We start from the raw sequence: 24,525 nt of genomic DNA, 5'->3' as shown, positions 1-24,525 counted from the left end.
GTGTTACAATCATTCAGAGCCGCTAACACCTCCCCTAGTAATACACGGAGGTTTTCCAGCTTAAATTTAAAATTTGAAATATCTGAATCCAGTTTGTTTGGATCAGAACCGTCACCCGCAGAATGAAGCTCTCCGTCCTCATGTTCTGCAAATTGTGACGCAGTGTCTGACATGGCCCTAATATTATCAGCGCACTCTGTTCTCACCCCAGAGTGATCACGCTTACCTCTTAGTTCTGGTAATTTAGCCAAAACTTCAGTCATAACAGTAGCCATATCCTGTAATGTGATTTGTAATGGCCGCCCAGATGTACTCGGCGCTACAATATCACGCACCTCCCGAGCGGGAGATGCAGGTACTGACACGTGAGGCGAGTTAGTCGGCATAACTCTCCCCTCGTTGTTTGGTGAAATATGTTCAATTTGTACAGATTGACTTTTATTTAAAGTAGCATCAATACAGTTAGTACATAAATTTCTATTGGGCTCCACTTTGGCTTTAGCACATATAGCACAGATATCTTCCTCTGAATCAGACATGTTTAACACACTAGCAAATAAACTAGCAACTTGGAAATACTTTTCAAGTAATTTACTATAATATGAAAACGTACTGTGCCTATAAGAAGCACAGAAAAAGTTATGACAGTTGAAAATTAATAAACTGAAAAGTTATAGCATCAAATCTTTGTAAAAAACACAATTTTAGCAAAGGATTGCTCCCATTAGCAAAGGATAACTAACCCTGATAGCAGAAAAAATAAAATAAAAAAATAAATACAGAAATAAACGTTTTTTTTATCACAGTCAACTACAATCTCACAGCTCTGCTGTGAGTGATTACCTCCCTCAAAACAAGTTTTGAAGACCCCTGAGTTCTGTAGAGATGAACCGGATCATGCAGGGAAGACAATAAACTTCTGACTGAATCTCCCCCTCACACATAACAGTGAGAGAGATCAGTAAACTGTCATAAATTAAATAAAACGACTGCCAAGTGGAAAAAAAAATAGTGCCCAAAACATTTTTTCACCCAGTACCTCAGAAAATTAAACGATTTTACATGCCAGCAAAAAACGTTTAACATTAATAAATTGAGTGTTATTAAAAAGCCTGTTGCTAGTCCCTGCAAATTAGGCTAAAGTTTTATGCATACAGTATAATTCCAGTGAAGTGCCATTCCCCAGAATACTGAAGTGTAAAATATACATACATGACAGCCTGATACCAGTTGCTGCTACTGCATTTAAGGCTGAGTTTACATTATATCGGTATGGCAGAATTTTCTCATCAATTCCATTGTCAGAAAATAATAAGCTGCTACATACCTCTTTGCAGATTAATATGCCCGCTGTCCCCTGATCTGAAGTTTACCTCTCCTCAGATGGCCGAGAAACAGCAATATGATCTTAACTACTCCGGCTAAAATCATAGAAAAACTCAGGTAGATTCTTCTTCAAATTCTACCAGAGAAGGAATAACACACTCCGGTGCTATTATAAAATAACAAACTTTTGATTGAAGGTATGAAACTAAGTATAATCACCACAGTCCTCTCACACATCCTATCTATTCGTTGGGTGCAAGAGAATGACTGGTAATGGCAGTTAGGGGAGGAGCTATATAGCAGCTCTGCTGGGTGAATCCTCTTGCACTTCCTGTTGGGGAGGAGTTAATATCCCATAAGTAATGGATGATCCGTGGACTGGATACACTTAACAAGAGAAAATGGTGTTTCTCCCTCTCTTGCTACATGACCTATAAAGTAAATGAACCTATGGTTTCTTAAAATGCTGCAAGCTGCCTAAAACTATGTGATTGCTTAGAGCAGTGGATACACTTACTGCTAGGAATAACTGGTCCTAATTAAGGGTGATAAACATACTCAGATTTTTTTAAGTGGTTTTGCAAATCATTCATAAAAGTGACAGCTTTAAAGGGACATGACACCCACATTTTTTATTTCATGATTTTGAAAGAGAATGCATTTTTAAACATCTTTCTAATTTACTTCTATTATCTAATTTGTTTTATTCTCTTGATATTCTTTGCTGAAAAGCATATCTAGATATGCTCAGTAGCTGCTGATTGGTTGCTGCACATAGAAGCCTCATGTGATTGGCTCACCCATGTGCATTGCTTTTTCTTCAAATAAGGATATCTAAAAAATGAAGCAAAATAAATAATAGAAGTAAATTGTAATGTTTTATAAATTTGTATGTTCTATCTGAATCATTAAAGAAAGATTTTGGGTTTAGTGGCCCTTTAAATGATTTTACAACATTTATTTTGTATATAGATCTTTTGCAATTCAGTACTTAATAGCTGGTACAAACTATGCATACATTTAAACAAATATATGCTACTGTTCCTTTAAGAATCTTATAACACATAAAAAGAAGAAATAAAATTCAGTGTCCCTTCCCTCTTGGGCTACAGTCCAGCCTCCACAGCACGACATAGTGGAGTACAATAATCAACTGCCTCTGAACGCACTCCTTTTCTGATTTAATAGAGCACAGGGCCATCATTTTGTACTCATTAGTCATAAACATATTGCGCTTCAGGCCGTCTGGAATAGCAGTAAAAGAAATTTCTGCTAAATTGATAAAATTCTGTGTGCCTTCTTAATTCAACAAATCTTTATACTGAGTTTATTTATTTGCAGGTATTTAGCCTTAATCTTTTTTAGATTTTTTTTCACACATTGTATAAAAAAAAAAATCTTAACTAAATTCTTCATGAAGTTGTGAGTTATTAAAGGGACATGTCACATTCTAGTCAAAATTTGAATACACTTTTCTGCCTTTCAGTTTTGAACAGAAGCCTTTTGGCAATACACTTGTATTAGCAAAAATGTTTCTAGTACAAGTTATCACTGTATTTAGTGAGTTTTTACTGTGCATGTGAATCCTAACTAGATATGCTCCGTACACCAGCATTTTAAGCAGCTTGTCTGCTCGGAGAATCAGCAGCACTTGTGTTGGTGATGATTTTATTTGCATGACACCGCTTGTTCTTTGAGCAAACAAGCAATTTCAAATTCTGGTACATGCTGCACATGCACAATAAAAGCTCTTTCTGAAAATGGCTGTAACTTTTAATAAAAGCATTTTTGCTAATAAATGTTTTTTTTTTGCAAAAATGCTTATATTCAAAACAGAAACACACCCATGTCCATGTGCATTTTAGTTTTGACTAGAAGGCCCCTTCTAAGTCCACTTACAAGTTGAATTTTAATTGCACAGTGTTGGTAGTGCCGAGTATATTGCTAGAATGCTTCTAATCAAGGGCACCTTAAAAATGTGAGAGCAGCAAGGGAAGAGGAGTGGCAGTTAAAGGGACAGTAAAGTCAAAACTAAACTTTCATGATTCAGATAGGGCATGCAATTTTAAACAACTTTCCAATTTACTTTTATCATCAAATTTGCTTTGTTCCCTTGGTGGTATTTTTGAAAAGCTAAACCTAGCTAGACTCAAACTGATTTCTAAACAGTTGAAACCCGCCTCCTAGCTCAGAGCATTTTGAATGTTTTTCACAGTTAGACTGTGCTAGTTCACATGTGTCATATAGATAACATTGTGCTCACTCCCGTGAAGTTATTTATGAGTCTTCACTGATTGACTACACTGCATGTCTGTCAAAGGCACTTAGATAAGGAGGCTGACTGCAAAGGCTTAGATACAAGGTAATCACAAAGGTAAAAAGTATATTAATATAACTGTGTTGGTTATGTAAAAACGGGGAATGGGTAATAAAGGGATTATCTATCTTTTTAAATAAGAAAAATCTTGGTGTAGACTGTCCCTTTAAGCAAAGTCCTGACTCACAATGCTGCTCTCCTTCTGTACCAACAGCAAGTCTTGTACATTCAACAGGGCTGTTATCCAGAAGGCTGCTAGTCTCAAAACTTTCCTGTCTTCCTTGTTACTTTCCATGTGGGATATAGCCACAGGGAATCAGCATAACATTGGTAGGTTTGCCACCTCAGCCACATGCTGTACTAATCATGTGATGTCCAGAGGCACAATACATGCACACCCTGCAGCATGTGTAACTCAAGTATCCAGGAAAACATGGCTGAGGTGATAACTCTATAGTTAGGTTTGCCACCTTGCCATGTTTTCCTGGACAGCTATAAGTTACACATGGTGCAGGGTATGCGGGGCGGAACATGAACAGTGCTGTCCAGGGTCACTATTTGTGTGCTGCCTAGAGGAGCAATGCATGTTCCCCTCTGCACATAAAGATAAATATCTAGGAAAACATGGCTGAGGTGGCAACCCTAACCATAGGAAATAAATCCAGACTTGGATCCAGGTGAGGGAGATATCAACTGGTATATTGTCAGCTGCAAGTCCAATGCAAATACTATTACGCAGCAGTTAAAGGACCAGTAAATACAGTAGATTTGCATAATCAACAAATGCATGATAACAAGACAATGTAATAGTGCTTAGTCTGAACTTCAAATGAATAGTAGTCTTTTTTTCTAACAAATTTCAAAGTTATGTCTTTTTCCACCCCCCCTGCATCATGTGACAACCATCAGCCAACCATAAATGCATATAAGTATAATGTGTTAACTCTTGCACATGCTCAGTAGGTGCTGGTGATGTAAAATATAATAAGACTGTGCAATTTTTGTTAATGGAAGTAAATGATAAAGTTCTATCAGAATCATGAAAGTTTAATTTTGTCTTGAGTGCCCCTTTAATACATCACTGATGCAAGTGTGTAAATCAGCAGTGCCTTTGTTATGTCACTCCTGTGTATGTGTTCACACCAAAGGTTAAATCACTGCATATGTTACGGACAACTATGAATGCTACAGGCAAACAAGGGGTTTAATTATTGTGTTGTCCTGATTATGATGGGGTTTTTATCAAAAAGCCCTGTTCTAATCTTTTATAATTGTTTAAAAAAATCAAGGCAAACACCCAAGCTTTTATCAAACATTTAGGGTGAATTTGCTCATGTGGAAGTGCATTTTATTATAGTGTTGCAGACCTTATTGTCACAGTGGAGATAATAATATATTGCACACAGTTAGTATGGCAAACAGTGGGAGGAAGAATAGGAGTTACATATGTTGGTACAATCTCTGCCTTAAAGGGACCCTAAACCCAATTTTTTTTCTTTAACGATTCAGATAGAGCATTCAATTTTAAGCAACTTTCTAATTTACTCCTACTATCAAATTTTCTTTGTTTTCTTGCTATCTTTATTTAAAAAGCAGTAATTTAAGCTTAGGAGCCAGCCCATTTAAGTTTAGCACCCAGGATAGTGCTTGCTTGGATGCTGGCTGACATTTATCCACCAATAAGCAAGCATAATCCAGGTTCTGAACCAAAAATGGGCCGGCTCCTATGCTTAACATTCCTGCTTTTTAAATAAAGATAGCAAGAGAACGAAGAAAAATTGATAATAGTAAATTAGAAAGTTGCTTAAAAAAAGTGCAAATTCTATCTGAATCATGACAGAAAAAATTTGGATTTAGTGTCCCTTTAAAGACATATTTTAATAGAAAAATATAGGGCCAGATTACGAGTAAAGCGCTATTTAGCTCTTTTACTAGAGCGCTAATTGCGCTATAAGTAAACTTTATCGCGCATCGGGTTGCGCTGCTATTACGAATTGAAAGTAAAAAGTTATCGACGTGTGCAAAAAGTCAAACTTACAATATTACACGAACAATAACCTATTCGCCCATAGAAGTCAATGGAGAAAAAAAAAGTGGAAAACACCCCACTCGCATGCAAACCCGATCGCATGTTCTCTTGTGCGATAACCGACATGAAAATATGAATATTTCACATCCCAATATTCTGCACTTAGAAGAATATGTTCCATTTATTCATACATATTTCTATATATATATATCTGATGGTATTTTGGTACAATATATATCTATACCTATATATACACGTGATTACATAAACCAAATACCTTTGAACCCTTATAACTTTTTTTTTAATACTTATGTGAATAATTTGTATCAGATAGTGTTTATATGAGTGTAACAATAATTTTAAATGTATTTATGTTGTGTTTGGTGCAACTTTTTTTATACCCTTTACAGAATGTTTTCTGTTGCGCTAACCCAACATGTGTAAAATGCGATTGCATTCTCGCGATTACTTTCAAATTGTAATATGAGCGGAAGTTAGCATGGGAGCAATATTCCTATATCGCTTGAGTCCAAACATTAGTGCGCCACTTGTAATTTAGCACTACATTTTGTAATAGAAATTAGTGTTAAAATAAAATGCATTTTATTTTCCATAAGAATGTCCATTTCAATACAGGTAACCCCAGGTATTGTACCCAAGTATAGAAATACAAAGCTGTCAGGCAAAATCATTATTGCAGTGTTATTGCAGTACTCAGATTAATTGTTGAAGGAGAAAGGCCGATGTTGAACCAGCTTGAGAATGATTGATATTGAATGATCCAGCTGTGAAATTTTGTTCCTTAATATTAATTGCAGCTGATTTAAGAGATTTAAGTGCCCTATAGCTAAAGGGAGGTTAACACAAACATACACACACCTCAATCCAAACTGCTTTATTAGCCCTTCACTAACTTTGTAAAATAACATTCTTGCAGAAGAGCGTCTCTCTAAGCCAAGCATATTAATGTACTTTGGATGAAAACAGCTGATAAATAAAAGCTGGTTACATGCATATTAAAACTAAAATACTGTATTATTCAAAGTCTGTGGAGAGTGACAAATTACAAGCAAGAAAATAAAAAAGTAGGTTTACTCTGTACAGGGGCATCATTTTTTTCAAAAAGCAAAATGACACCATAAAACACCCTTTTAGATACTAGGGCCTATATTTAACAAAGTCTGGCGGACCTGATCCGCCAGTGCTGATCAGGTCCGCAAGACCTCGCTGAATATGGAGAGCAATACGCTCTCCGTATTCAGCATTGCACCAGCAGCTCACAAGAGCTGCTGGTGCAACGCCGCCCCCTGCAGACTCGCAGCCAATCGGCCACCAGCAGGGGGTGTCAATCAACCCGATAGATAGGCCCCTATGTCCCAAAAAGGAGTTTTCTATAGTTTTTTTTACGGTATAACCATTGTGATATGACCCAGTGCATTATAGAAGGTATCTGATTACCCCTGCAGGTTTTAAGCATTTTGCTCAGTGCTTTACCATAGCGGTGATTTATAAATCCTTTTAAACTAGGCAGATGTGATAAGTGCCTTGTGATAGGAATAGCTTGATTGTCTCATCTTTGCCTGGAGAGTTAGAAATGAAAGGGGGCAGAACAATGAGGATTTAGCTTTAAAGGGGCATTTAAGTGGTATCTGAATTCCACTACAACTGCATTTTACACTAAAACATAACAAGGGTCACTATGGCACCAAGTAAAATGCCCTGCTGGCCCTGTTCTTTTGAGCTGGGAAGAAGTGAGTGAAGGTCCATGGCCCCACCTTTACCTTTCATGGTATGTTCTGGCACTATATTGCTCACACTCTTGCTCCAGCCCCTCCCATTCAACTCTCAATACTTGGCAGGAATACAGCAATGATTTCTCGGGTGTGTTCCAGGAAATCAAGGGCTGAATCACTAGTGCGTTTGTGTTCCAGAAATGACCAAGTAAAGCAGCAGTGACTGAACCCCTTGATTGCCAGTGTCTGAAACATCTGTGTCTCCTAACTTTTTGGCCCAGCTCAGAGATCTTGATACCATTGTCAAGTCTTGGTGGATTAGATGCATATTAGCTATATATTTTTATTTGCCAAAATAACATCACTGCCATACAACAACTTTTAATGTGCATTTTACAAATTGAAATTAATCACCAACAATGATGCGTTTTAAAACAAATACTTTTGCAAAAACACGTATACTGCAAAAAAGCTTCTAATTATATTTAAAATGCATTGCTGTACATTTTATAAATACATTCTTATTTGTACCCTTAAAACCATAACATACAGAATTCTTGCATCATCAACCAATGGATAATACAGAAAATACAAAAGCACCTTGTTTTAATTTCAAATGAGTAGGAGAATTTTTTTATGACAAATTTCGAAGTTAGTTTAATTTTTCCTTCCCCCCTGCATCATGTGACAGTCATTGTGTGCTCTATCTGCATCATGAAGTTTAATTTTGACTTCCTTTAAAATTTCACTCAATAATAAAATAAAGGCTTTAAAAAATATTTTGAATGTTCTATTTCTGCAAAACAAAAGTGTGAGCTTACTTTCATTAAAAAAACAAACAAAAAAACACAGATTTTCTTGTGCCAAATTAGAATATTTAGCAAACAAATTTGCATTTTTCTTTAACAAAAATACAACAAGCAAATAAAAAAAGTTATGCATTATTGTTCTACTTGTCCTGGACAACATGAAATACAGGACAAAGAAAATTGTATGCTAAACGCTCTACACATTTAAAGGGACAGTCAAGTCCAAAAAAAAAACTTTCATGATTTAAATAGGGAATGTAATTTTAAACAACTTTCCAATTTACTTTTATCACCAATTTTGGTTTGTTCTCTTCATATTCTTAGTTGAAAGCTAATTCTAGGAGGTTCATATGCTAATTTCTTAGACCTTAAAGACTGCCTCTAATCTGAATGCATTTTGACCACTAGAGGGCATTAGTTCATGTGTTTCATATAGATAACATTGATCTCATGCACATTAAGTTACCCTGGAGCCAGCACTGATTGGCTAAAATGCATGGCTGTCAAAAGAACTGAAATAAGGGGGCAGTCTGCAGAGGCTTAGATACAAGGTATTCACAGAGGTAAAAAGTGTATTTCTATAACAGTGTTGGTTATGGAAAACTGGGGAATGGGTAATAAAGGGATTATCTTTCTTTTTAAACAACAAAAATTCTGGTGTTGACTGTCCCTTTAAAGAAAATAACTAGTCAGGTATTGTCTTTTCTAAAATGATTACATGCTAAGTGTTTTTTTTCCCTCATTTTTTTAATATGAAAAATAAGCAATATACATATATATATAAAAAATGTGCAAAAAAATTGTTTTTGCAGTTATCTTGCTTTATTTTATTTTCCTCTTCCTTTTTTACACTCCAGATATTTCAGAAAAACTTTCTTTTGTTGTGTTTCTATGCCCTGATAAGAACAATGTCTTTCATTTCCTGTGCTAGAACAGCCGTTACAATATTTTATTCTACTTGCTGCAGAACTTGCACAAGTATTTTGTTCAAGGTGTACACACTTTGTAAAGCTACTTTTGCATTGTAATGCCGTATGACAAGGCTATAGCAAACCACAAAGCTTATAAAGACAAACAGGATCTATAACTGGAAAGAAAACACTGAGTAGACAGGTGATTTCCTTGTTTTATCAGAATGTCATGCTATTTAGTTAGAACCACTGTCAGTCAATGCTATAGCTGCAGGGGCTAAATCAGAAAGGCACAGGAATTGATAAAGCTAGAGTCATGTTTATAAAGCTACCAACCCTTACAAAGCAGTTTGGCTAAAAGATAAACATTATAATTAAAAACAAAATCTATTGCATTCTAATAATACCCAGTGCATAACTGGCATCATAATTTTTTTTAAATGTGGGTACATATGTAACAGTTGTTAAAAGCATATTAATGAACCCTAGTTACTGTATACGTCATATATAGTGACAAATCTATTGCCCCAGGGTTTCAGGGTTTATGAGGCATGCTGGAACCCTTATGCCAACAGCCTTATTGCACCAATCCGAATCCCTTAATCTATAATGTAAATTATTAGTGGTTTTATGGGGACTGCAGCTCCCAAATTTCTACAGGTAGATAGCAAAGTAAATTAAAATAGGTACTCAGTACATCTTCAAGCCAAATAAATTAACAAATTGTAGTCATATCACTTTCTGTCAAATTCTATCCAATGGGTGCAAATTAGAACACAAATACCTTTTAGCTAAATAATTATTTTAGTGACACGACAAGGGTGCCCTGAAGATAGGGTTACCACCTTTAGTTCAGGCCAAACCCAAACACTCCTGTGCCGTGCACAGCACACACTATGTATGATATTACATAAACACAAACTCGCACAGACATTCAAACTCACACACTTTATCTCATACACACACTCTCTATCTCACGCATACTCACTCAACACTCCCACACACATGCAAGAGAGATATAACTGCAGACATTATGTTGCAAATGCACGTCACCTGTTTGGCTGTGGCTGGTTCCCACCAAACCCGGACATTTACATGTCCAGGTCTGGCTTCAAACCCAAACACACAAATGGAAACCTGAACTGTCCTGGTCATTCCCAGACAAATGGCAACCGTACCTTCTGACCATATTTACTGGAGGCACTCAAGATTGCTAGAAAATCTGTAGCAGCTGTGATTAGAACTTAGTGGACCTACAGTATAAATATTACATTTGGACAATATGTTATTAGCTTTAGATGTTTAATATTACAATGTTCAAATCTTGTCATTCATAAAATGATCTGGGGTATATGAATTTTAGAAACTAACTTGGGCTACATGATGTCTAATTACACAGAGAGCACACTCCATTGCAGCTGCATATCACTTAAAGGAACAGTCAACACCAGAATTTTGTTGTTTAAAAAGATAGATAATCCCTTTATTACCCACTCCCCAGTTTTGCATAACCAACACAGTTATATTAATTTAGCCAATCAATGCTTACTCCTAGGTAACTTCACGTGCATGAGCTCAATGTTATCTACATGACACACGTGAACCTCTAGTGGTGAAAATGCATTCACATTAGAGGTGGCCTTCAAGGTCTAAGAAAATTAGCATATGAGCCTACCTAGGTTTAGTATCGCCAAACTGATAAATCAGTCATCAGCTAGCATTATTTATCAAATTTATTTAAAAACACAAATGATCATTTTAACAGATGAAAGGGACATGAAAGTCAAAATTAAATGTTCGTTATTCAGACAGAGCATGTAATTTTAAGACATTTTTAAATGTACTTCTATTGTCAAATTTACTTTGTTTTTTTGTATCTTTTGCTGAAAAGCATATGTACATATCCTCAGCTGCTTGCATATATCCTTTTGTTTTACGCCTTTCAACGTCAGTTGCAGAGCAGCAATACACTGCAGGGAGGTAGCTGATAGCTACACACATTTGTAATTGGCTCATCAGATGTGTTCAGCTAACTAAAAAAGATCAATAATAAAAATGCAAAACAACCAATCACACATAAGAATACTGACATACTCACATTTATGCCATCTCCAGTCCTCAAGAATCACTACAGGCCAGATTTTCTGGATATCTTAAGTACAGCACAGGTGATTTATTCAACTTATCAGTAATTGAGGTTATCAAACCTGCTCTCATTCACCAAGGAAATTCTAAAAACCCAACATGTTTTTGGGTCATGAGGATTGGAGTTGAGAAACCATGTTATATAATAAATTGCAGAGATGATCTTAAAAGGACATTATACACTAGATATTTTTTTACATAAATGTTTTGTAGATGATCCATTTATATAGTCCATCTGGGAGTGTTTTTGTAACAATGTATAGTTTTGCTTATTTTTTAACCCTTTAAGGACACAGCTTTCAGTTTGCTCAATTGTTTTATGACGGAAAAATTCCGTCATATGTCCTTAAGAGGTTAATAACATTGTGCTGATTTTTAGACTCCTAACCAAGCCCCAGAGTGTCATATGTATACGCTCATTTACACATTACTGCTGGCTTGTTGGTCTAATCTGTCTTTTCATATGCAGCGGGGGAGTGTCTACTCTTTCTGGTTTCCCAGCCCCTTTCACTGGGTGTCCCAGCCTAACCTCATCAACAGTGCTAAACTTGGATCTTCTAAGTAAGTTTTTAAAAAAAATTATGCTGGATTTTTAGATCAGTATCTGTGCATATTCTTCTTTATACAGGGAGTGCAGAATTATTAGGCGAATGAGTATTTTGACCACATCATCCTCTTTATGCATGTTGTCTTACTCCAAGCTGTATAGGCTCGAAAGCCTACTACCAATTAAGCATATTAGGTGATGTGCATCTCTGTAATGAGAAGGGGTGTGGTCTAATGACATCAACACCCTATATCAGGTGTGCATAATTATTAGGCAACTTCCTTTCCTTTGGCAAAATGGGTCAAAAGAAGGACTTGACAGGCTCAGAAAAGTCAAAAATAGTGAGATATCTTGCAGAGGGATGCAGCACTCTTAAAATTGCAAAACTTCTGAAGCGTGATCATCGAACAATCAAGCGTTTCATTCAAAATAGTCAACAGGGTCGCAAGAAGCGTGTGGAAAAACTAAGGCGCAAAATAACTGCCCATAAACTGAGAAAAGTCAAGCGTGCAGCTGCCAAGATGCCACTTGCCACCAGTTTGGCCATATTTCAGAGCTGCAACATCACTGGAGTGCCCAAAAGCACAAGGTGTGCAATACTCAGAGACATGGCCAAGGTAAGAAAGGCTGAAAGACAACCACCACTGAACAAGACACACAAGCTGAAACGTCAAGACTGGGCCAAGAAATATCTCAAGACTGATTTTTCTAAGGTTTTATGGACTGATGAAATGAGAGTGAGTCTTGATGGGCCAGATGGATGGGCCCGTGGCTGGATTGGTAAAGGGCAGAGAGCTCCAGTCCGACTCCGACGCCAGCAAGGTGGAGGTGGAGTACTGGTTTGGGCTGGTATCATCAAAGATGAGCTTGTGGAGCCTTTTCGGGTTGAGGATGGAGTCAAGCTCAACTCCCAGTCCTACTGCCAGTTTCTGGAAGACACCTTCTTCAAGCAGTGGTACAGGAAGAAGTCTGCATCCTTCAAGAAAAACATGATTTTCATGCAGGACAATGCTCCATCACACGCGTCCAAGTACTCCACAGCGTGGCTGGCAAGAAAGGGTATAAAAGAAGAAAATTTAATGACATGGCCTCCTTGTTCACCTGATCTGAACCCCATTGAGAACCTGTGGTCCATCATCAAATGTGAGATTTACAAGGAGGGAAAACAGTACACCTCTCTGAACAGTGTCTGGGAGGCTGTGGTTGCTGCTGCACGCAATGTTGATGGTGAACAGATCAAAACACTGACAGAATCCATGGATGGCAGGCTTTTGAGTGTCCTTGCAAAGAAAGGTGGCTATATTGGTCACTGATTTGTTTTTGTTTTGTTTTTGAATGTCAGAAATGTATATTTGCGAATGTTGAAATGTTATATTGGTTTCACTGGTAAAAATAAATAATTGAAATTGGTATATATTTGTTTTTTGTTAAGTTGCCTAATAATTATGCACAGTAATAGTCACCTGCACACACAGATATCCCCCTAAAATAGCTCTAACTAAAAACAAACTAAAAACTACTTCCAAAACTATTCAGCTTTGATATTAATGAGTTTTTTGGGTTCATTGAGAACATGGTTGTTGTTCAATAATAAAATTAATCCTCAAAAATACAACTTGCCTAATAATTCTGCACTCCCTGTAATAGTGTCTATTACATGCAGTTATATGAAAATTGGTATATACTGTCCCTTTAACTGGGAGTCACTAACCTGAAAATACGTAATTAGCACAGTCTAAATGTATCACATTCTTCTTTGCTCAGTATGTGTTATCTGACTTGTGTCTGGCATCTGAATTGCTCATAAAGATAAGATGGATTCTGGGAGCTGTAGTTCATCTGGTTATAACTGATCAAGCATCAAATCAAAACAGGACTGCACAACCAGTACAATACAACCAATCAAATTTCTTACAAATAAGATCCTGACCTGTAGGTATTCCAGACTACCAGAATAATTTTAGCAGGGCAAACAGTGTCAATCAAGCATTTTAAATGGGCACTGTATCCAGAAAAAAATATGTTTAGATTGATATATGTTAACATACCAACTTCAGTTGTATACTTCCTACTAATCTTCACTAATGTAGAGGTACTTTCTACTAATACTCAAAAAGCATTAACAGGAAGTTTCTATTAACATATGAAAATTAGCAGTATTAGTAGAATGTACTCTGTCTCCAATATTTAGAGATATATATATATATATATATAGGGAGTGCAGAATTATTAGGCAAGTTGTATTTTTGAGGATTAATTTTATTATTGAACAACCATGTTCTCAATGAACCCAAAAAACTCATTAATATCAAAGCTGAATAGTTTTGGAAGTAGTTTTTAGTTTGTTTTTAGTTATAGCTATTTTAGGGGGATATCTGTGTGTGCATGTGACTATTACTGTGCATAATTATTAGGCAACTTAACAAAAAACAAATATATACCCATTTCAATTATTTATTTTTACCAGTGAAACCAATATAACATCTCAACATTCACAAATATACATTTCTGACATTCAAAAACAAAACAAAAACAAATCAGTGACCAATATAGCCACCTTTCTTTGCAAGGACACTCAAAAGCCTGCCATCCATGGATTCTGTCAGTGTTTTGATCTGTTCACCATCAACATTGCGTGCAGCAGCAACCACAGCCTCCCAGACACTGTTCAGAGAGGTGTACTGTTTTCCCTCCTTGTAAATCTTACATTTGATGATGGACCACAGGTTCTCAATGGGGTTCAGATCAGGTGAACAAGGAGGCCATGTCATTAGATTTTCTTCTTTTATACCCTTTCTTGCCAGCCACGCTGTGGAGTACTTGGACGCGTGTGATGGAGCATTGTCCTGCATGAAAATCATGTTTTTCTTGAAGGATGCAGACTTCTTCCTGTACCACTGCTTGAAGAAGGTGTCTTCCAGAAACTGGCAGTAGGACTGGGAGTTGAGCTTGACTCCATCCTCAACCCAAAAAGGCCCCACAAGCTCATCTTTGATGATACCAGCCCAAACCAGTACTCCACCTCCACCTTGCTGGCATCTGAGTCGGACTGGAGCTCTCTGCCCTTTACCAATCCAGCCACGGGCCCATCAAGACTCACTCTCATTTCATCAGTCCATAAAACCTTAGAAAAATCAGTCTTGAGATATTTCTTGGCCCAGTCTTGACGTTTCAGCTTGTGTGTCTTGTTCAGTGGTAGTCGTCTTTCAGCCTCTTACCTTGGCCATGTCTCTGAGTATTGCACACCTTGTGCTTTTGGGCACTCCAGTGATGTTGCAGCTCTGAAATATGGCCAAACTGGTGGCAAGTGGCATCTTGGCAGCTGCACGCTTGACTTTTCTCAGTTCATGGGCAGTTATTTTGCGCCTTGGTTTTTCCACACGCTTCTTGCGACCCTGTTGACTATTTTGAATGAAACGCTTGATTGTTCGATGATCACGCTTCAGAAGCTTTGCAATTTTAAGAGTGCTGCATCCCTCTGCAAGATATCTCACTATTTTTGACTTTTCTGAGCCTGTCAAGTCCTTCTTTTGACCCATTTTGCCAAAGGAAAGGAAGTTGCCTAATAATTATGCACACCTGATATAGGGTGTTGATGTCATTAGACCACACCCCTTCTCATTACAGAGATGCACATCACCTAATATGCTTAATTGGTAGTAGGCTTTCGAGCCTATACAGCTTGGAGTAAGACAACATGCATAAAGAGGATGATGTGGTCAAAATACTCATTTGCCTAATAATTCTGCACTCCCTGTATATTTATTGCCACTTGATATGCTTACAGATAGAAGGTGTAAACAACTATAGTGCGACTACATTTTAATATTGTAATCCTTTGACAGGCACCAGAGACAAGCTTGAAACCCCTGACCTGGAAGTATTTTGGACAAGATACAGTCAGAGCACGCTAATTAGAAAATGCTATTGAAGTTAATTGATGGAGTCAGTCATTTACAAAACAACAATTATAGGATAACTACATACCAATCCACTCCCCATCATTTTTTAAAACAAGCTTCTACAGCGTCCTTTCTTCTTTCTTTAAATAAAGGCATTAACCAACCACTGCCTCCTTAGTATCAGTACTTGTTGTTTTATCCTGTTTAAAATATTTCATTTAGAATATCTCTTCTCTTAAAGAGATACAAAAGTAAAAAATATACTTGATTCCAAATAGACATTGAAATTTTAAGACTATTTTAAATTCACTTTGATTTTCAAATGTGCTTCCTTCTCTTGCTATCCCTTGTTGAAAAAGAATATGCAAACTTGTACACTAGTGGGAGCTAGCTGCTGATTGGTGCCTACACACATTTGTCTCTTGAGATTGGATAATTACAATAATAGTGCAATGCTGTTCCTTCAGCAAAGGATAACAAGAGAATGAAGCAAATTTGATCATAGAAGCAACTTGGAAAGTTGTTTAAAATGTATGTTCTATCCAAATTATGAAAGAAAGTGTTGGGGTTTCTAGACCCTTTAAACATTTTAATAAATATTTAAAATGGTAATAGTGAGATTAACATTATGTTTTAATGCCAAGAAGAAAAGTAAGCCATTAATATAAATCAAATCTTAAAAAATAAAGCATCTACCAGCAATAAGCAAGAATTACTGTTTTTAAAGGTGTTATTATACAACCTTTTTAAGTCTCCTAGCCGTTAAAACTGAATGCACAATGAAGAATAATGCACCATGAATTATGTTTATTTTTTCCAATGTAAATCTGCAAATAATTCAACTTTCATCAAGTGCTTCCTTCCAAGAAAAAAAATGTGTGAAACAAAAATGTTCTACTATAATCATCAGATGACAATCAACCAGCTAGACTAACTTATTTAGAACTTGGCAATGCTGTTTGAAAATAAACAGAACTACCTATATTAATAGCCAGCAGTAAATATAAAACGCATAACTGCTTATAGAGTATATTGTAGTATAATGTCAATATAAGCAAGGGCAGTATTCACAATATGTGCAAACTTTCACAGTAAAAAATCTAAACAGTATGTAAGACTACCTTTAACTTACTAAAGCAGGGTTCTTCAAACCACGGGTCGGGACCCATTACTGGGTCGCAACACCATGTTTACTGGGTCACAACTGGTGTGTGTTTTGTATGAGAGAGTGTGGTGTGTGTATGTCGTATAAGAGAGTGTGTGGTTTGTGTGTGGTATATAAGAATGTTAGTGGTGGGTGTGTGTTTCGCATGAGAGTGTATGTGTTGTATGAGAGAGTGTGTGTGTGTGTTGTATGAGAATGTGTGTGTGTATTGTATAAAAGTGTGTGTGTGGTGTATGAGAGTGTGTGTGTTGTATGAGAGAGAGTGTGTGTGTGTGTGTGTTGTATGAGAGAGAGTGTGTGTGTGTGTGTTGTATGAGAGAGAGAGTGTGTGTGTGTGTTGTATGAGAGAGAGAGTGTGTGTGTGTTGTATGAGAGAGAGAGTGTGTGTGTGTGTTGTATGAGAGAGAGAGTGTGTGTGTGTGTTGTATGAGAGAGAGAGTGTGTGTTGTATGAGAGAGTGTGTGTGTTGTATGAGAGAGTGTGTGTATGTGTGTTGTATGAGAGAGAGTGTGTATGTGTTGGATGAGAGAGAGTGAGTGTGTGTGTGTTGGATGAGAGAGAGTGAGTGTGTGTGTGTTGTATGAGAGAGAGTGTGTATGTGTGTTGGATGAGAGAGAGTGTGTATGTGTTGGATGAGAGAGAGTGAGTGTGTGTGTGTGTGTTGGATGAGAGAGAGTGAGTGTGTGTGTGTTGTATGAGAGAGAGTGTGTATGTGTGTTGGATGAGAGAGAGTGTGTATGTGTTGGATGAGAGAGAGTGAGTGTGTGTGTGTTGGATGAGAGAGAGTGAGTGTGTGTGTGTTGGATGAGAGAGAGTGAGTGTGTGTGTGTTGGATGAGAGAGAGTGAGTGTGTGTGTTGGATGAGAGAGAGTGAGTGTGTGTGTGTTGGATGAGAGAGAGTGAGTGTGTGTGTGTTGGATGAGAGAGAGTGAGTGTGTGTGTGTTGGATGAGAGAGAGTGAGTGTGTGTGTGTTGGATGAGAGAGAGTGAGTGTGTGTTGGATGAGAGAGAGTGAGTGTGTGTTGGATGAGAGAGAGTGAGTGTGTGTTGGATGAGAGAGAGTGAGTGTGTGTTGGATGAGAGAGTGTGAGTGTGTGTTGGATGAGAGAGTGAGTGTGTGTTGGATGAGAGAGTGAGTGTGTGTTGTATGAGAGAGTGAGAGGGTGTTGTATGAGAGAGTGAGAGGGTGTTGTATGAGAGAGTGAGAGGGTGTTGTATGAGAGAGTGAGAGGGTGTTGTATGAAAATGAGTGTGTAGTGTATGAGTGTGTGTGTTGTATGAGTGTGTGTGGTATGAGAGTGCATGTGGTGTGTGTGCTAATACCTTTTACAAAACTTTCAAGTTTGACTGCAATCAGGAAGAAAGTATGGACACATTTTAGTCATTTTGCCTAAAATTGCAGCTACTGTATCTTGTATATTACTTCAGAAATTTTCCGACCAAACCAGAAAAATAGGGCCGTAAAGGTATGTGGTATCATTGCACTGGGACTTGGAGGAAAAGTTAGAAGAACCCAGCACTAAAAGTATTTAGTCAGAGGTGTCTGTAGATCTATATTCTAAATTAAGTGCTTACAGTGGCAAGCAGAGATTTTAAAGGGACATTAAACACTAAATACATGCTAGATAGAATGATGCATTCAAAGAAAAGTTTAGTCCATGACTAACATGTAGATGTATTTTTTAAAGTTTCATTAGTTGTTTAAAAAGTGACAAAATAAGTGTAAAGTTTTAGTGTCTATAAAACACTGGGAGCTGCCATGTTGTAACTTGTGTTACCTTCTCTGCTGTGGCCAATTAGGGACAGTTATAAATAGGTCACTAGAGTGTGCAGCCAATGGTTGTGCTGGATTTAACAGTGTTCTGCACTTCCATTTCTAACAGGAACTGAAAAGCTCACAATTTCAGAATGGAATTACAGGCAAAGAGGACAAAATAAATAATGAAAGTATATTGCAGAGTTGTTTTATATATACAATTTATCATTTTATATTACCATCTCAAAGTGTTTAATGTCCCTTTAATTATATTTTCTTAGACAGACTAGTATGTAAGCACCAATATACAAGCAAATCTCTGTTTAGGAAGATGTTATAGATGTCTGTTTCATTGGACTGAGCAACCAAATTTGTAGCAAATAGACTGTAAGCAGCTTGGGTCTGAATGAGAAAGTTGTGTCAGGAAACCAGCCAGGCAGTTACCCTAACCTAATGACATATGACACATTCTTTCCTGTTTATTGGATTTTTTTTCCTAGAGCAGTGATCTATTTAAACAAATGTTTGATTTTAAGATTAAATATTTCTTTCTTTGTGTGCGTGTTAAGTGTATATGTTTATATGCATATAGAGTCAACTTTTGATAAAAAATAATTATATATACAATTACTAAAACCTAGTAATGTTTTATTTTAAGCACCGACTCATTAGAACATTCAGGTTCACAATCAATATATACTCAGTGATCTATCACATGAGCTATCAGTAGTTCTTCAGGTGTGGCAGGTGATCGTGGGAAACAATGATATGGTATAACTCCTAATATTGTTATTAAGATATTTTGTTTCATGCATTAGTTTTCTAAAATGCTACATTTCGTATATCTTTGTGAATGGATTTTCATTATATGTGGGATATCTTGTTTTATTGTGAGATATATATATATATTTACAATATTCATTTGATCAAAGCAGATTTAAGCACTGTAATTGTGTGGCTTGTGAATGCACTTCTGCTTCAGGAAAACTACAGTAAGGGTTTCAACTTCCTGTTTAAAAAAAAAAAAAAGTATCTGAGCTGAAACCACAGGCTCCTCCCCTTATATTCCTGCTCACTGAATCAGACAGTGGCTATTGCTAACAACGAGATACATTTTTGTCTTGGGAAACAAAGGGCTAGGAATCCACACAAGCAATGACGGACAGAACTATTCCAGCAAACAAGGGCTGGATTAGCTACTGCAAATTAATAACATTACCCCTTTTTTTGCCAGGGATATTGTGACACGCTCTAGAATGAGTTTATCTAGAAAATAAAGTCCCTACAGGTATATTTTTACCTCATGCACGTGTAGTCACTATTACAATACATTTTTATTTCACTTTGTGGTTTGTACCAGACCGTTACAAGATTACGATTTTATTATTTTAAAGTAACAACGTATATTTCCTACCAAAACTATCATTTCTCTTTCAAAGACCCCAGACAATTTGGTACATGTTTACTGTGCGATAAGATCACATTTCAAAGAGCAGCTAATGTCACAATGGAAATTCCCTACCTCATATGATCTTGCTCGGAGAAACAGAACAAAGCTATGATATAGCAATCTAAAATGATGCACTCGAAAAAACATCATTACAAATTCAACTAAGAAAAAAAATAAACATTTGCTATACAAGATTGTTTTTACTTATATTAATTGTATTAAAAAATAATAATTTCTCTAATAAGGGCTGCATTTTTTTGTTGTTGTTGCTACTAACCAAAACATCTAATATTGAACATGCAAACAATTTCCTATATCGATATATTGGAGCCTGTTTCAAATTCACTTCATATTACATAAGCTGCTTTATATCCCACTAGACCTCTTCAAAACACTAAATAAAGTGCGTGAGGGGGTCGTATTAAAAGCGTTTTCTACAAAAGTATTTAAGGGATAATTACGAGTCTTATTACCCAGGATCCTAGATTAGTAGACTAGATCTGCCCTTATACAAAAGCTAAATAAAGAGGGAGGGGGTTGCTTCCTGTAAGATATCTAACCAGTCTAACAGCAACAGAGTCAGAAGGGAGGAGGAGGAGGGAGTGAGGAAAAATAGCCACTTCTGTGCAAACAACCCTCCCCCCACAACACACACTTTGCCACTGACAAACGAAACTTAATTCCTTCAAAGTGAGCAGCAGCAGACCTGCCTGACAGAGCCGTGACCAGTGAAGCAAAGGATGTACAGCAGCAGCCCGCCCCATGCTCCTCCCAGTAACCCATGCCTGATATTTAACCGCAAAACAATCCACTTGGCTTCATTTCTAGCTACCATGCCTCTGTATTATTGTGCACTTATGTAACCACATGTAAAACTCATTGGGATTATTAATGAAATAAAGTGTCCCAGGAGATAAAGCACTAAGTGTATGCTAACATTCGTAACATAAGACTTTAGTGCTATTTTCCCCATAACAAATAATATTCAGTTCTTACCATAAGCAGCAGAGACTTTGTGAAGATTTATGCAACTACAAATAGCACATACAAGTTATACTGCTTTTAATTAATGGTTTTGCTAATATGTAAGAACTAATCCCAAATCGCCTGCTATTACTATCTGTTGCAACCTCAAAGTTTATACACTTATTTTGATAGCTATTTGTACTCTAGATTTTATCAAATTGACCCAATTCCCATTTGTATTTATTATTAAACAGCATATTCGTCTCTGTGTGCAGTCTCCCATGAACATCATATGTTACATAATCCTAACATGAGTGAGAAGCAGGCAAGTGATCATTGTTACCCATCCTTCCAATGTGGGGGACACAGCTCGGATAATATGCTCAGCATTTTATTCAAGCAGGTCAGGAAAAGATCATGCACAACAAACGTATTGTCAGCTGATAAGCATTGAGGATTATTTAGAATCTTAAACAGGGTTTAAATCCAATGAGCTGCAGCAGTCACCGGTAGCCAACACATGAATGAAAACACGGAACCACCAAATCAATAAAGGGTTAACAATAGATGAGCCCAATAGAGAAGTGCAGGGTACTGCTACAATATAGCTAATAAGCCACTCTTGAGAAGCTAAAGGATCACGACTCCAACACAGCAATTCAGCCCTATCAATATCTAAATACCATCCATGTACTTCTGTATTGTTGGTTCCCTTTAAAAAAATGACATTCTTCAAAATAATATAATAAAAAATGAATTAATGGCATAAATATATTTCCTGTTATTAATATACTGGTAGATTTTGCATTAAACAATGTTGGGGATGTTCCCTAAGTTCGATAAACATACATTCTCTCCAGACTGACAACAAAACAAGCTAAGCATCAACACTAACAAAAATAACCATAAAACAGGCTTATTACCCAACTATTTTAGGGAAGCACTCACTTAACTTTCAGATAAATAAATCCCTCTATGCAAAACTTTAGAGGCATTGCCCATTACTCTTAGCTCCACCCATAACCCCGCTCTCAAAACAGAAAACTCACGGGATAACCCCCTCCCTCCACCTACTTCCCCCTCATGCCAAGCAATGACACTCAAACAGTAGCACGGAGAGTGCCCACTAGCTCCCCCTCTTACCATGATCAGAGTGTGGTTTCTCTGCTCTGCCGTGCCACTGGCCGGTGCCTCTGCATCCTGCTGCTTGCTCTGCTGATGCATGTGCTGCTGCTGCTGGTGATGATGATGGTGCTGCTTGCTGCCACCAGTCCCAACAGCAGTTGAACCTAAACTAGACGCAGCAGCCCCTTGGCCGCTGCCTGACTTCTTAGCCCGTTGCTCCAGCGTCCTCTGGTATAGATTCACCGTTTCCCTTCTCTCCATCTCCAACTGCTCAGCCTGGGCTTGCTGGTACCTGTTCTCACAGTTAACATGGTGCCTCCTGCAGCCCTCAATCCTTTGCCGGAGCCTCTCCACCACAGTGCTGTGCTTAGGAATGCTCACACTGCTCCCATTGCTGCTGCTGCTATTGTTCGGTGCATTGGGGGCAGCAGCGCTGGGAGGGGTATTATTACTATTGTGACCAGTACCACCGATGCTGCTGCCCAGGATGCACAGGCTACTGGCGTTGGATGATGCAGCGGGGGCAGTGAAATCCCCCATCCCAGTCCCACTGCACAGTGTGTTGGAAAGAAGTTTGCAGTGCCCCAAACTGCCACCTTTTCCCTTTAAACACCACTACTTTTTTTTGTTTGTTTGTCTCCAGGTGGTTTGTTAAATGGAATCAGAAGCCAGGTTGGGGTACAGTCCCAGCATGGATGACACCCAGATAAAGTAACAACAGGTCAGTGCATCACCTCTGTGCACATCACATCCTCTTGGGAGAAAAGGGGATCTTTCACCAAATCAGACATAAAAAGAAATATATTTATACTGGGGGTTAAATCAGTTCAGGTTAGGAATGAGCCTTCGTCTTCTGTCTCTATAATCCAATATGTGTGATAAATTCCCAGGAATGAGCAGAATGTCCAACCATTCGGTGACCACACATTATTGTCACTTAAACACACTTCTGATCAGTCGTGCTCTAGGCATGCAAAGGTATACACAACATACACATGCACTCACTCCTCCTCTCAGCATTAACACTCAGCCTGCTCTCCTATTGGATTCCCTTTCCAGATAGCAAAGAAAAAAAAGTTTTGTGTGTGTGCCAAAAAGCGTCCAAAGTACTTTGTAAATCTATAGGATATTATGAGTAAAAATAAAAAAAATATTAGAAAAAAATAAATCACATATTGTGGAGGAGAACCAATAAAAATGAATATTTCTCTTTCTACATAAGTAGTAAATCCTGAGGGAACAAGGAGGAGGGAGAAGTTGTTATAGGGGAAAGCACACACAACTCAATAGCCAGTTGCAAAAAAAAGTAAAGCAGTTGGGTCTGGTGAAGGGAGAGCTAAGCTGATAGAACAGGGTTTGCTAATGCTGTAGCTTCTGCTGCTTTGCTCCTCCTGCCACCATCACAATGATCAAGTGCTCTCCTCCTCTTGCTGCTTCCTCCTCCTCCTCCATGCCAGCGGAGTGATATCAGGACAAGAGCTCAGTAAACAGCAGCAAGAGGCCATCAGGCGGCCCCGGGGACCAGGTGCAAAACCAGGAGCAGAGTTTAAATCTCTAGCAAATGGAGTGGATCCTGCCGCACACACACACAGAGGACAGTGCATGCAGTCAACTTTTGACCTTCCCTTAATGTGTGCATATGGGGGGAGCTGCAGATAGGATTATTATTGTTTTTATTTGGCTCAGTGATTAATTATAACCCCCTTCTGCCGTTGATGACTGCAACATATTGTTATTATTTATGCCCCCCCCCCCCCACAGAATTTTAAAATAACCCAAGGATGTGCATTTGAGGGGGGTGTAATTTCTTATCTAAGAGCTGATGATAATTTTCAGATAGGCAAGGTCAGTGAATTTGTATTCACGAAAAAGCACCCTGGGTTTAGTATGAATTGAAAATAAATTTAAATGAGTGAAAAATCTGTCCAGTTTCATCCTTATCTTATTTCACTGATTCGCTAAGATCTTCTCTCAAAAAACTCTAATGGTTATATAGGAACTGGGTATAATGCACTGTATAGTTTCTTTTTTAATGCTTTAAACATTACTGAGTAGTGATTCTCAATGGCCGGGGGAGTCATATAATTAATGTGATCTGTGATGTGAGAGAAAACTGGTACTAACATAGCATTATTAGAGTAATACTGAGTATATTTTCTGGTTACATAAATTAAATATGCAATATGTTTCAATTGTTTTATTTGCCTAAATATTGTAGAAAATATAACAGTTATGTAACGTCTGCACAACTATGCAGGGTTGTTACATTGTTGTCATATTTTATAAAGAATTCTGTAATTAAAAAATTTTTTGTTGTTGTTTTTCTTTTATCCTGGATTTAAGG

At 37.5% G+C, this 24,525-nt stretch overlaps 1 protein-coding gene across 1 annotated transcript in view; it reads right to left on the bottom strand.

Moving 5' to 3' along the window:
• The window catches only part of MAML3 (mastermind like transcriptional coactivator 3), a 580,270-nt gene extending 556,691 nt beyond the window's left edge, over nucleotides 1-23,579 (bottom strand). Inside the window, exon 1 of the mRNA XM_053703690.1 lies at nucleotides 22,200-23,579. Coding sequence (XP_053559665.1) covers nucleotides 22,200-22,721 — 522 coding nt within the window. The 5' untranslated portion in view covers nucleotides 22,722-23,579. The remainder of the gene's footprint in view (nucleotides 1-22,199) is intronic.
• Nucleotides 23,580-24,525: the final 946 nt, after the last annotated feature.

The sequence above is a fragment of the Bombina bombina genome, chromosome 2 (assembly GCF_027579735.1).
Source record: "Bombina bombina isolate aBomBom1 chromosome 2, aBomBom1.pri, whole genome shotgun sequence".
Classification (NCBI taxonomy): domain Eukaryota; kingdom Metazoa; phylum Chordata; class Amphibia; order Anura; family Bombinatoridae; genus Bombina; species Bombina bombina.
Note: the sequence above shows the minus strand (reverse complement) of the source record. Positions and strands in the feature narration are given on the sequence as shown.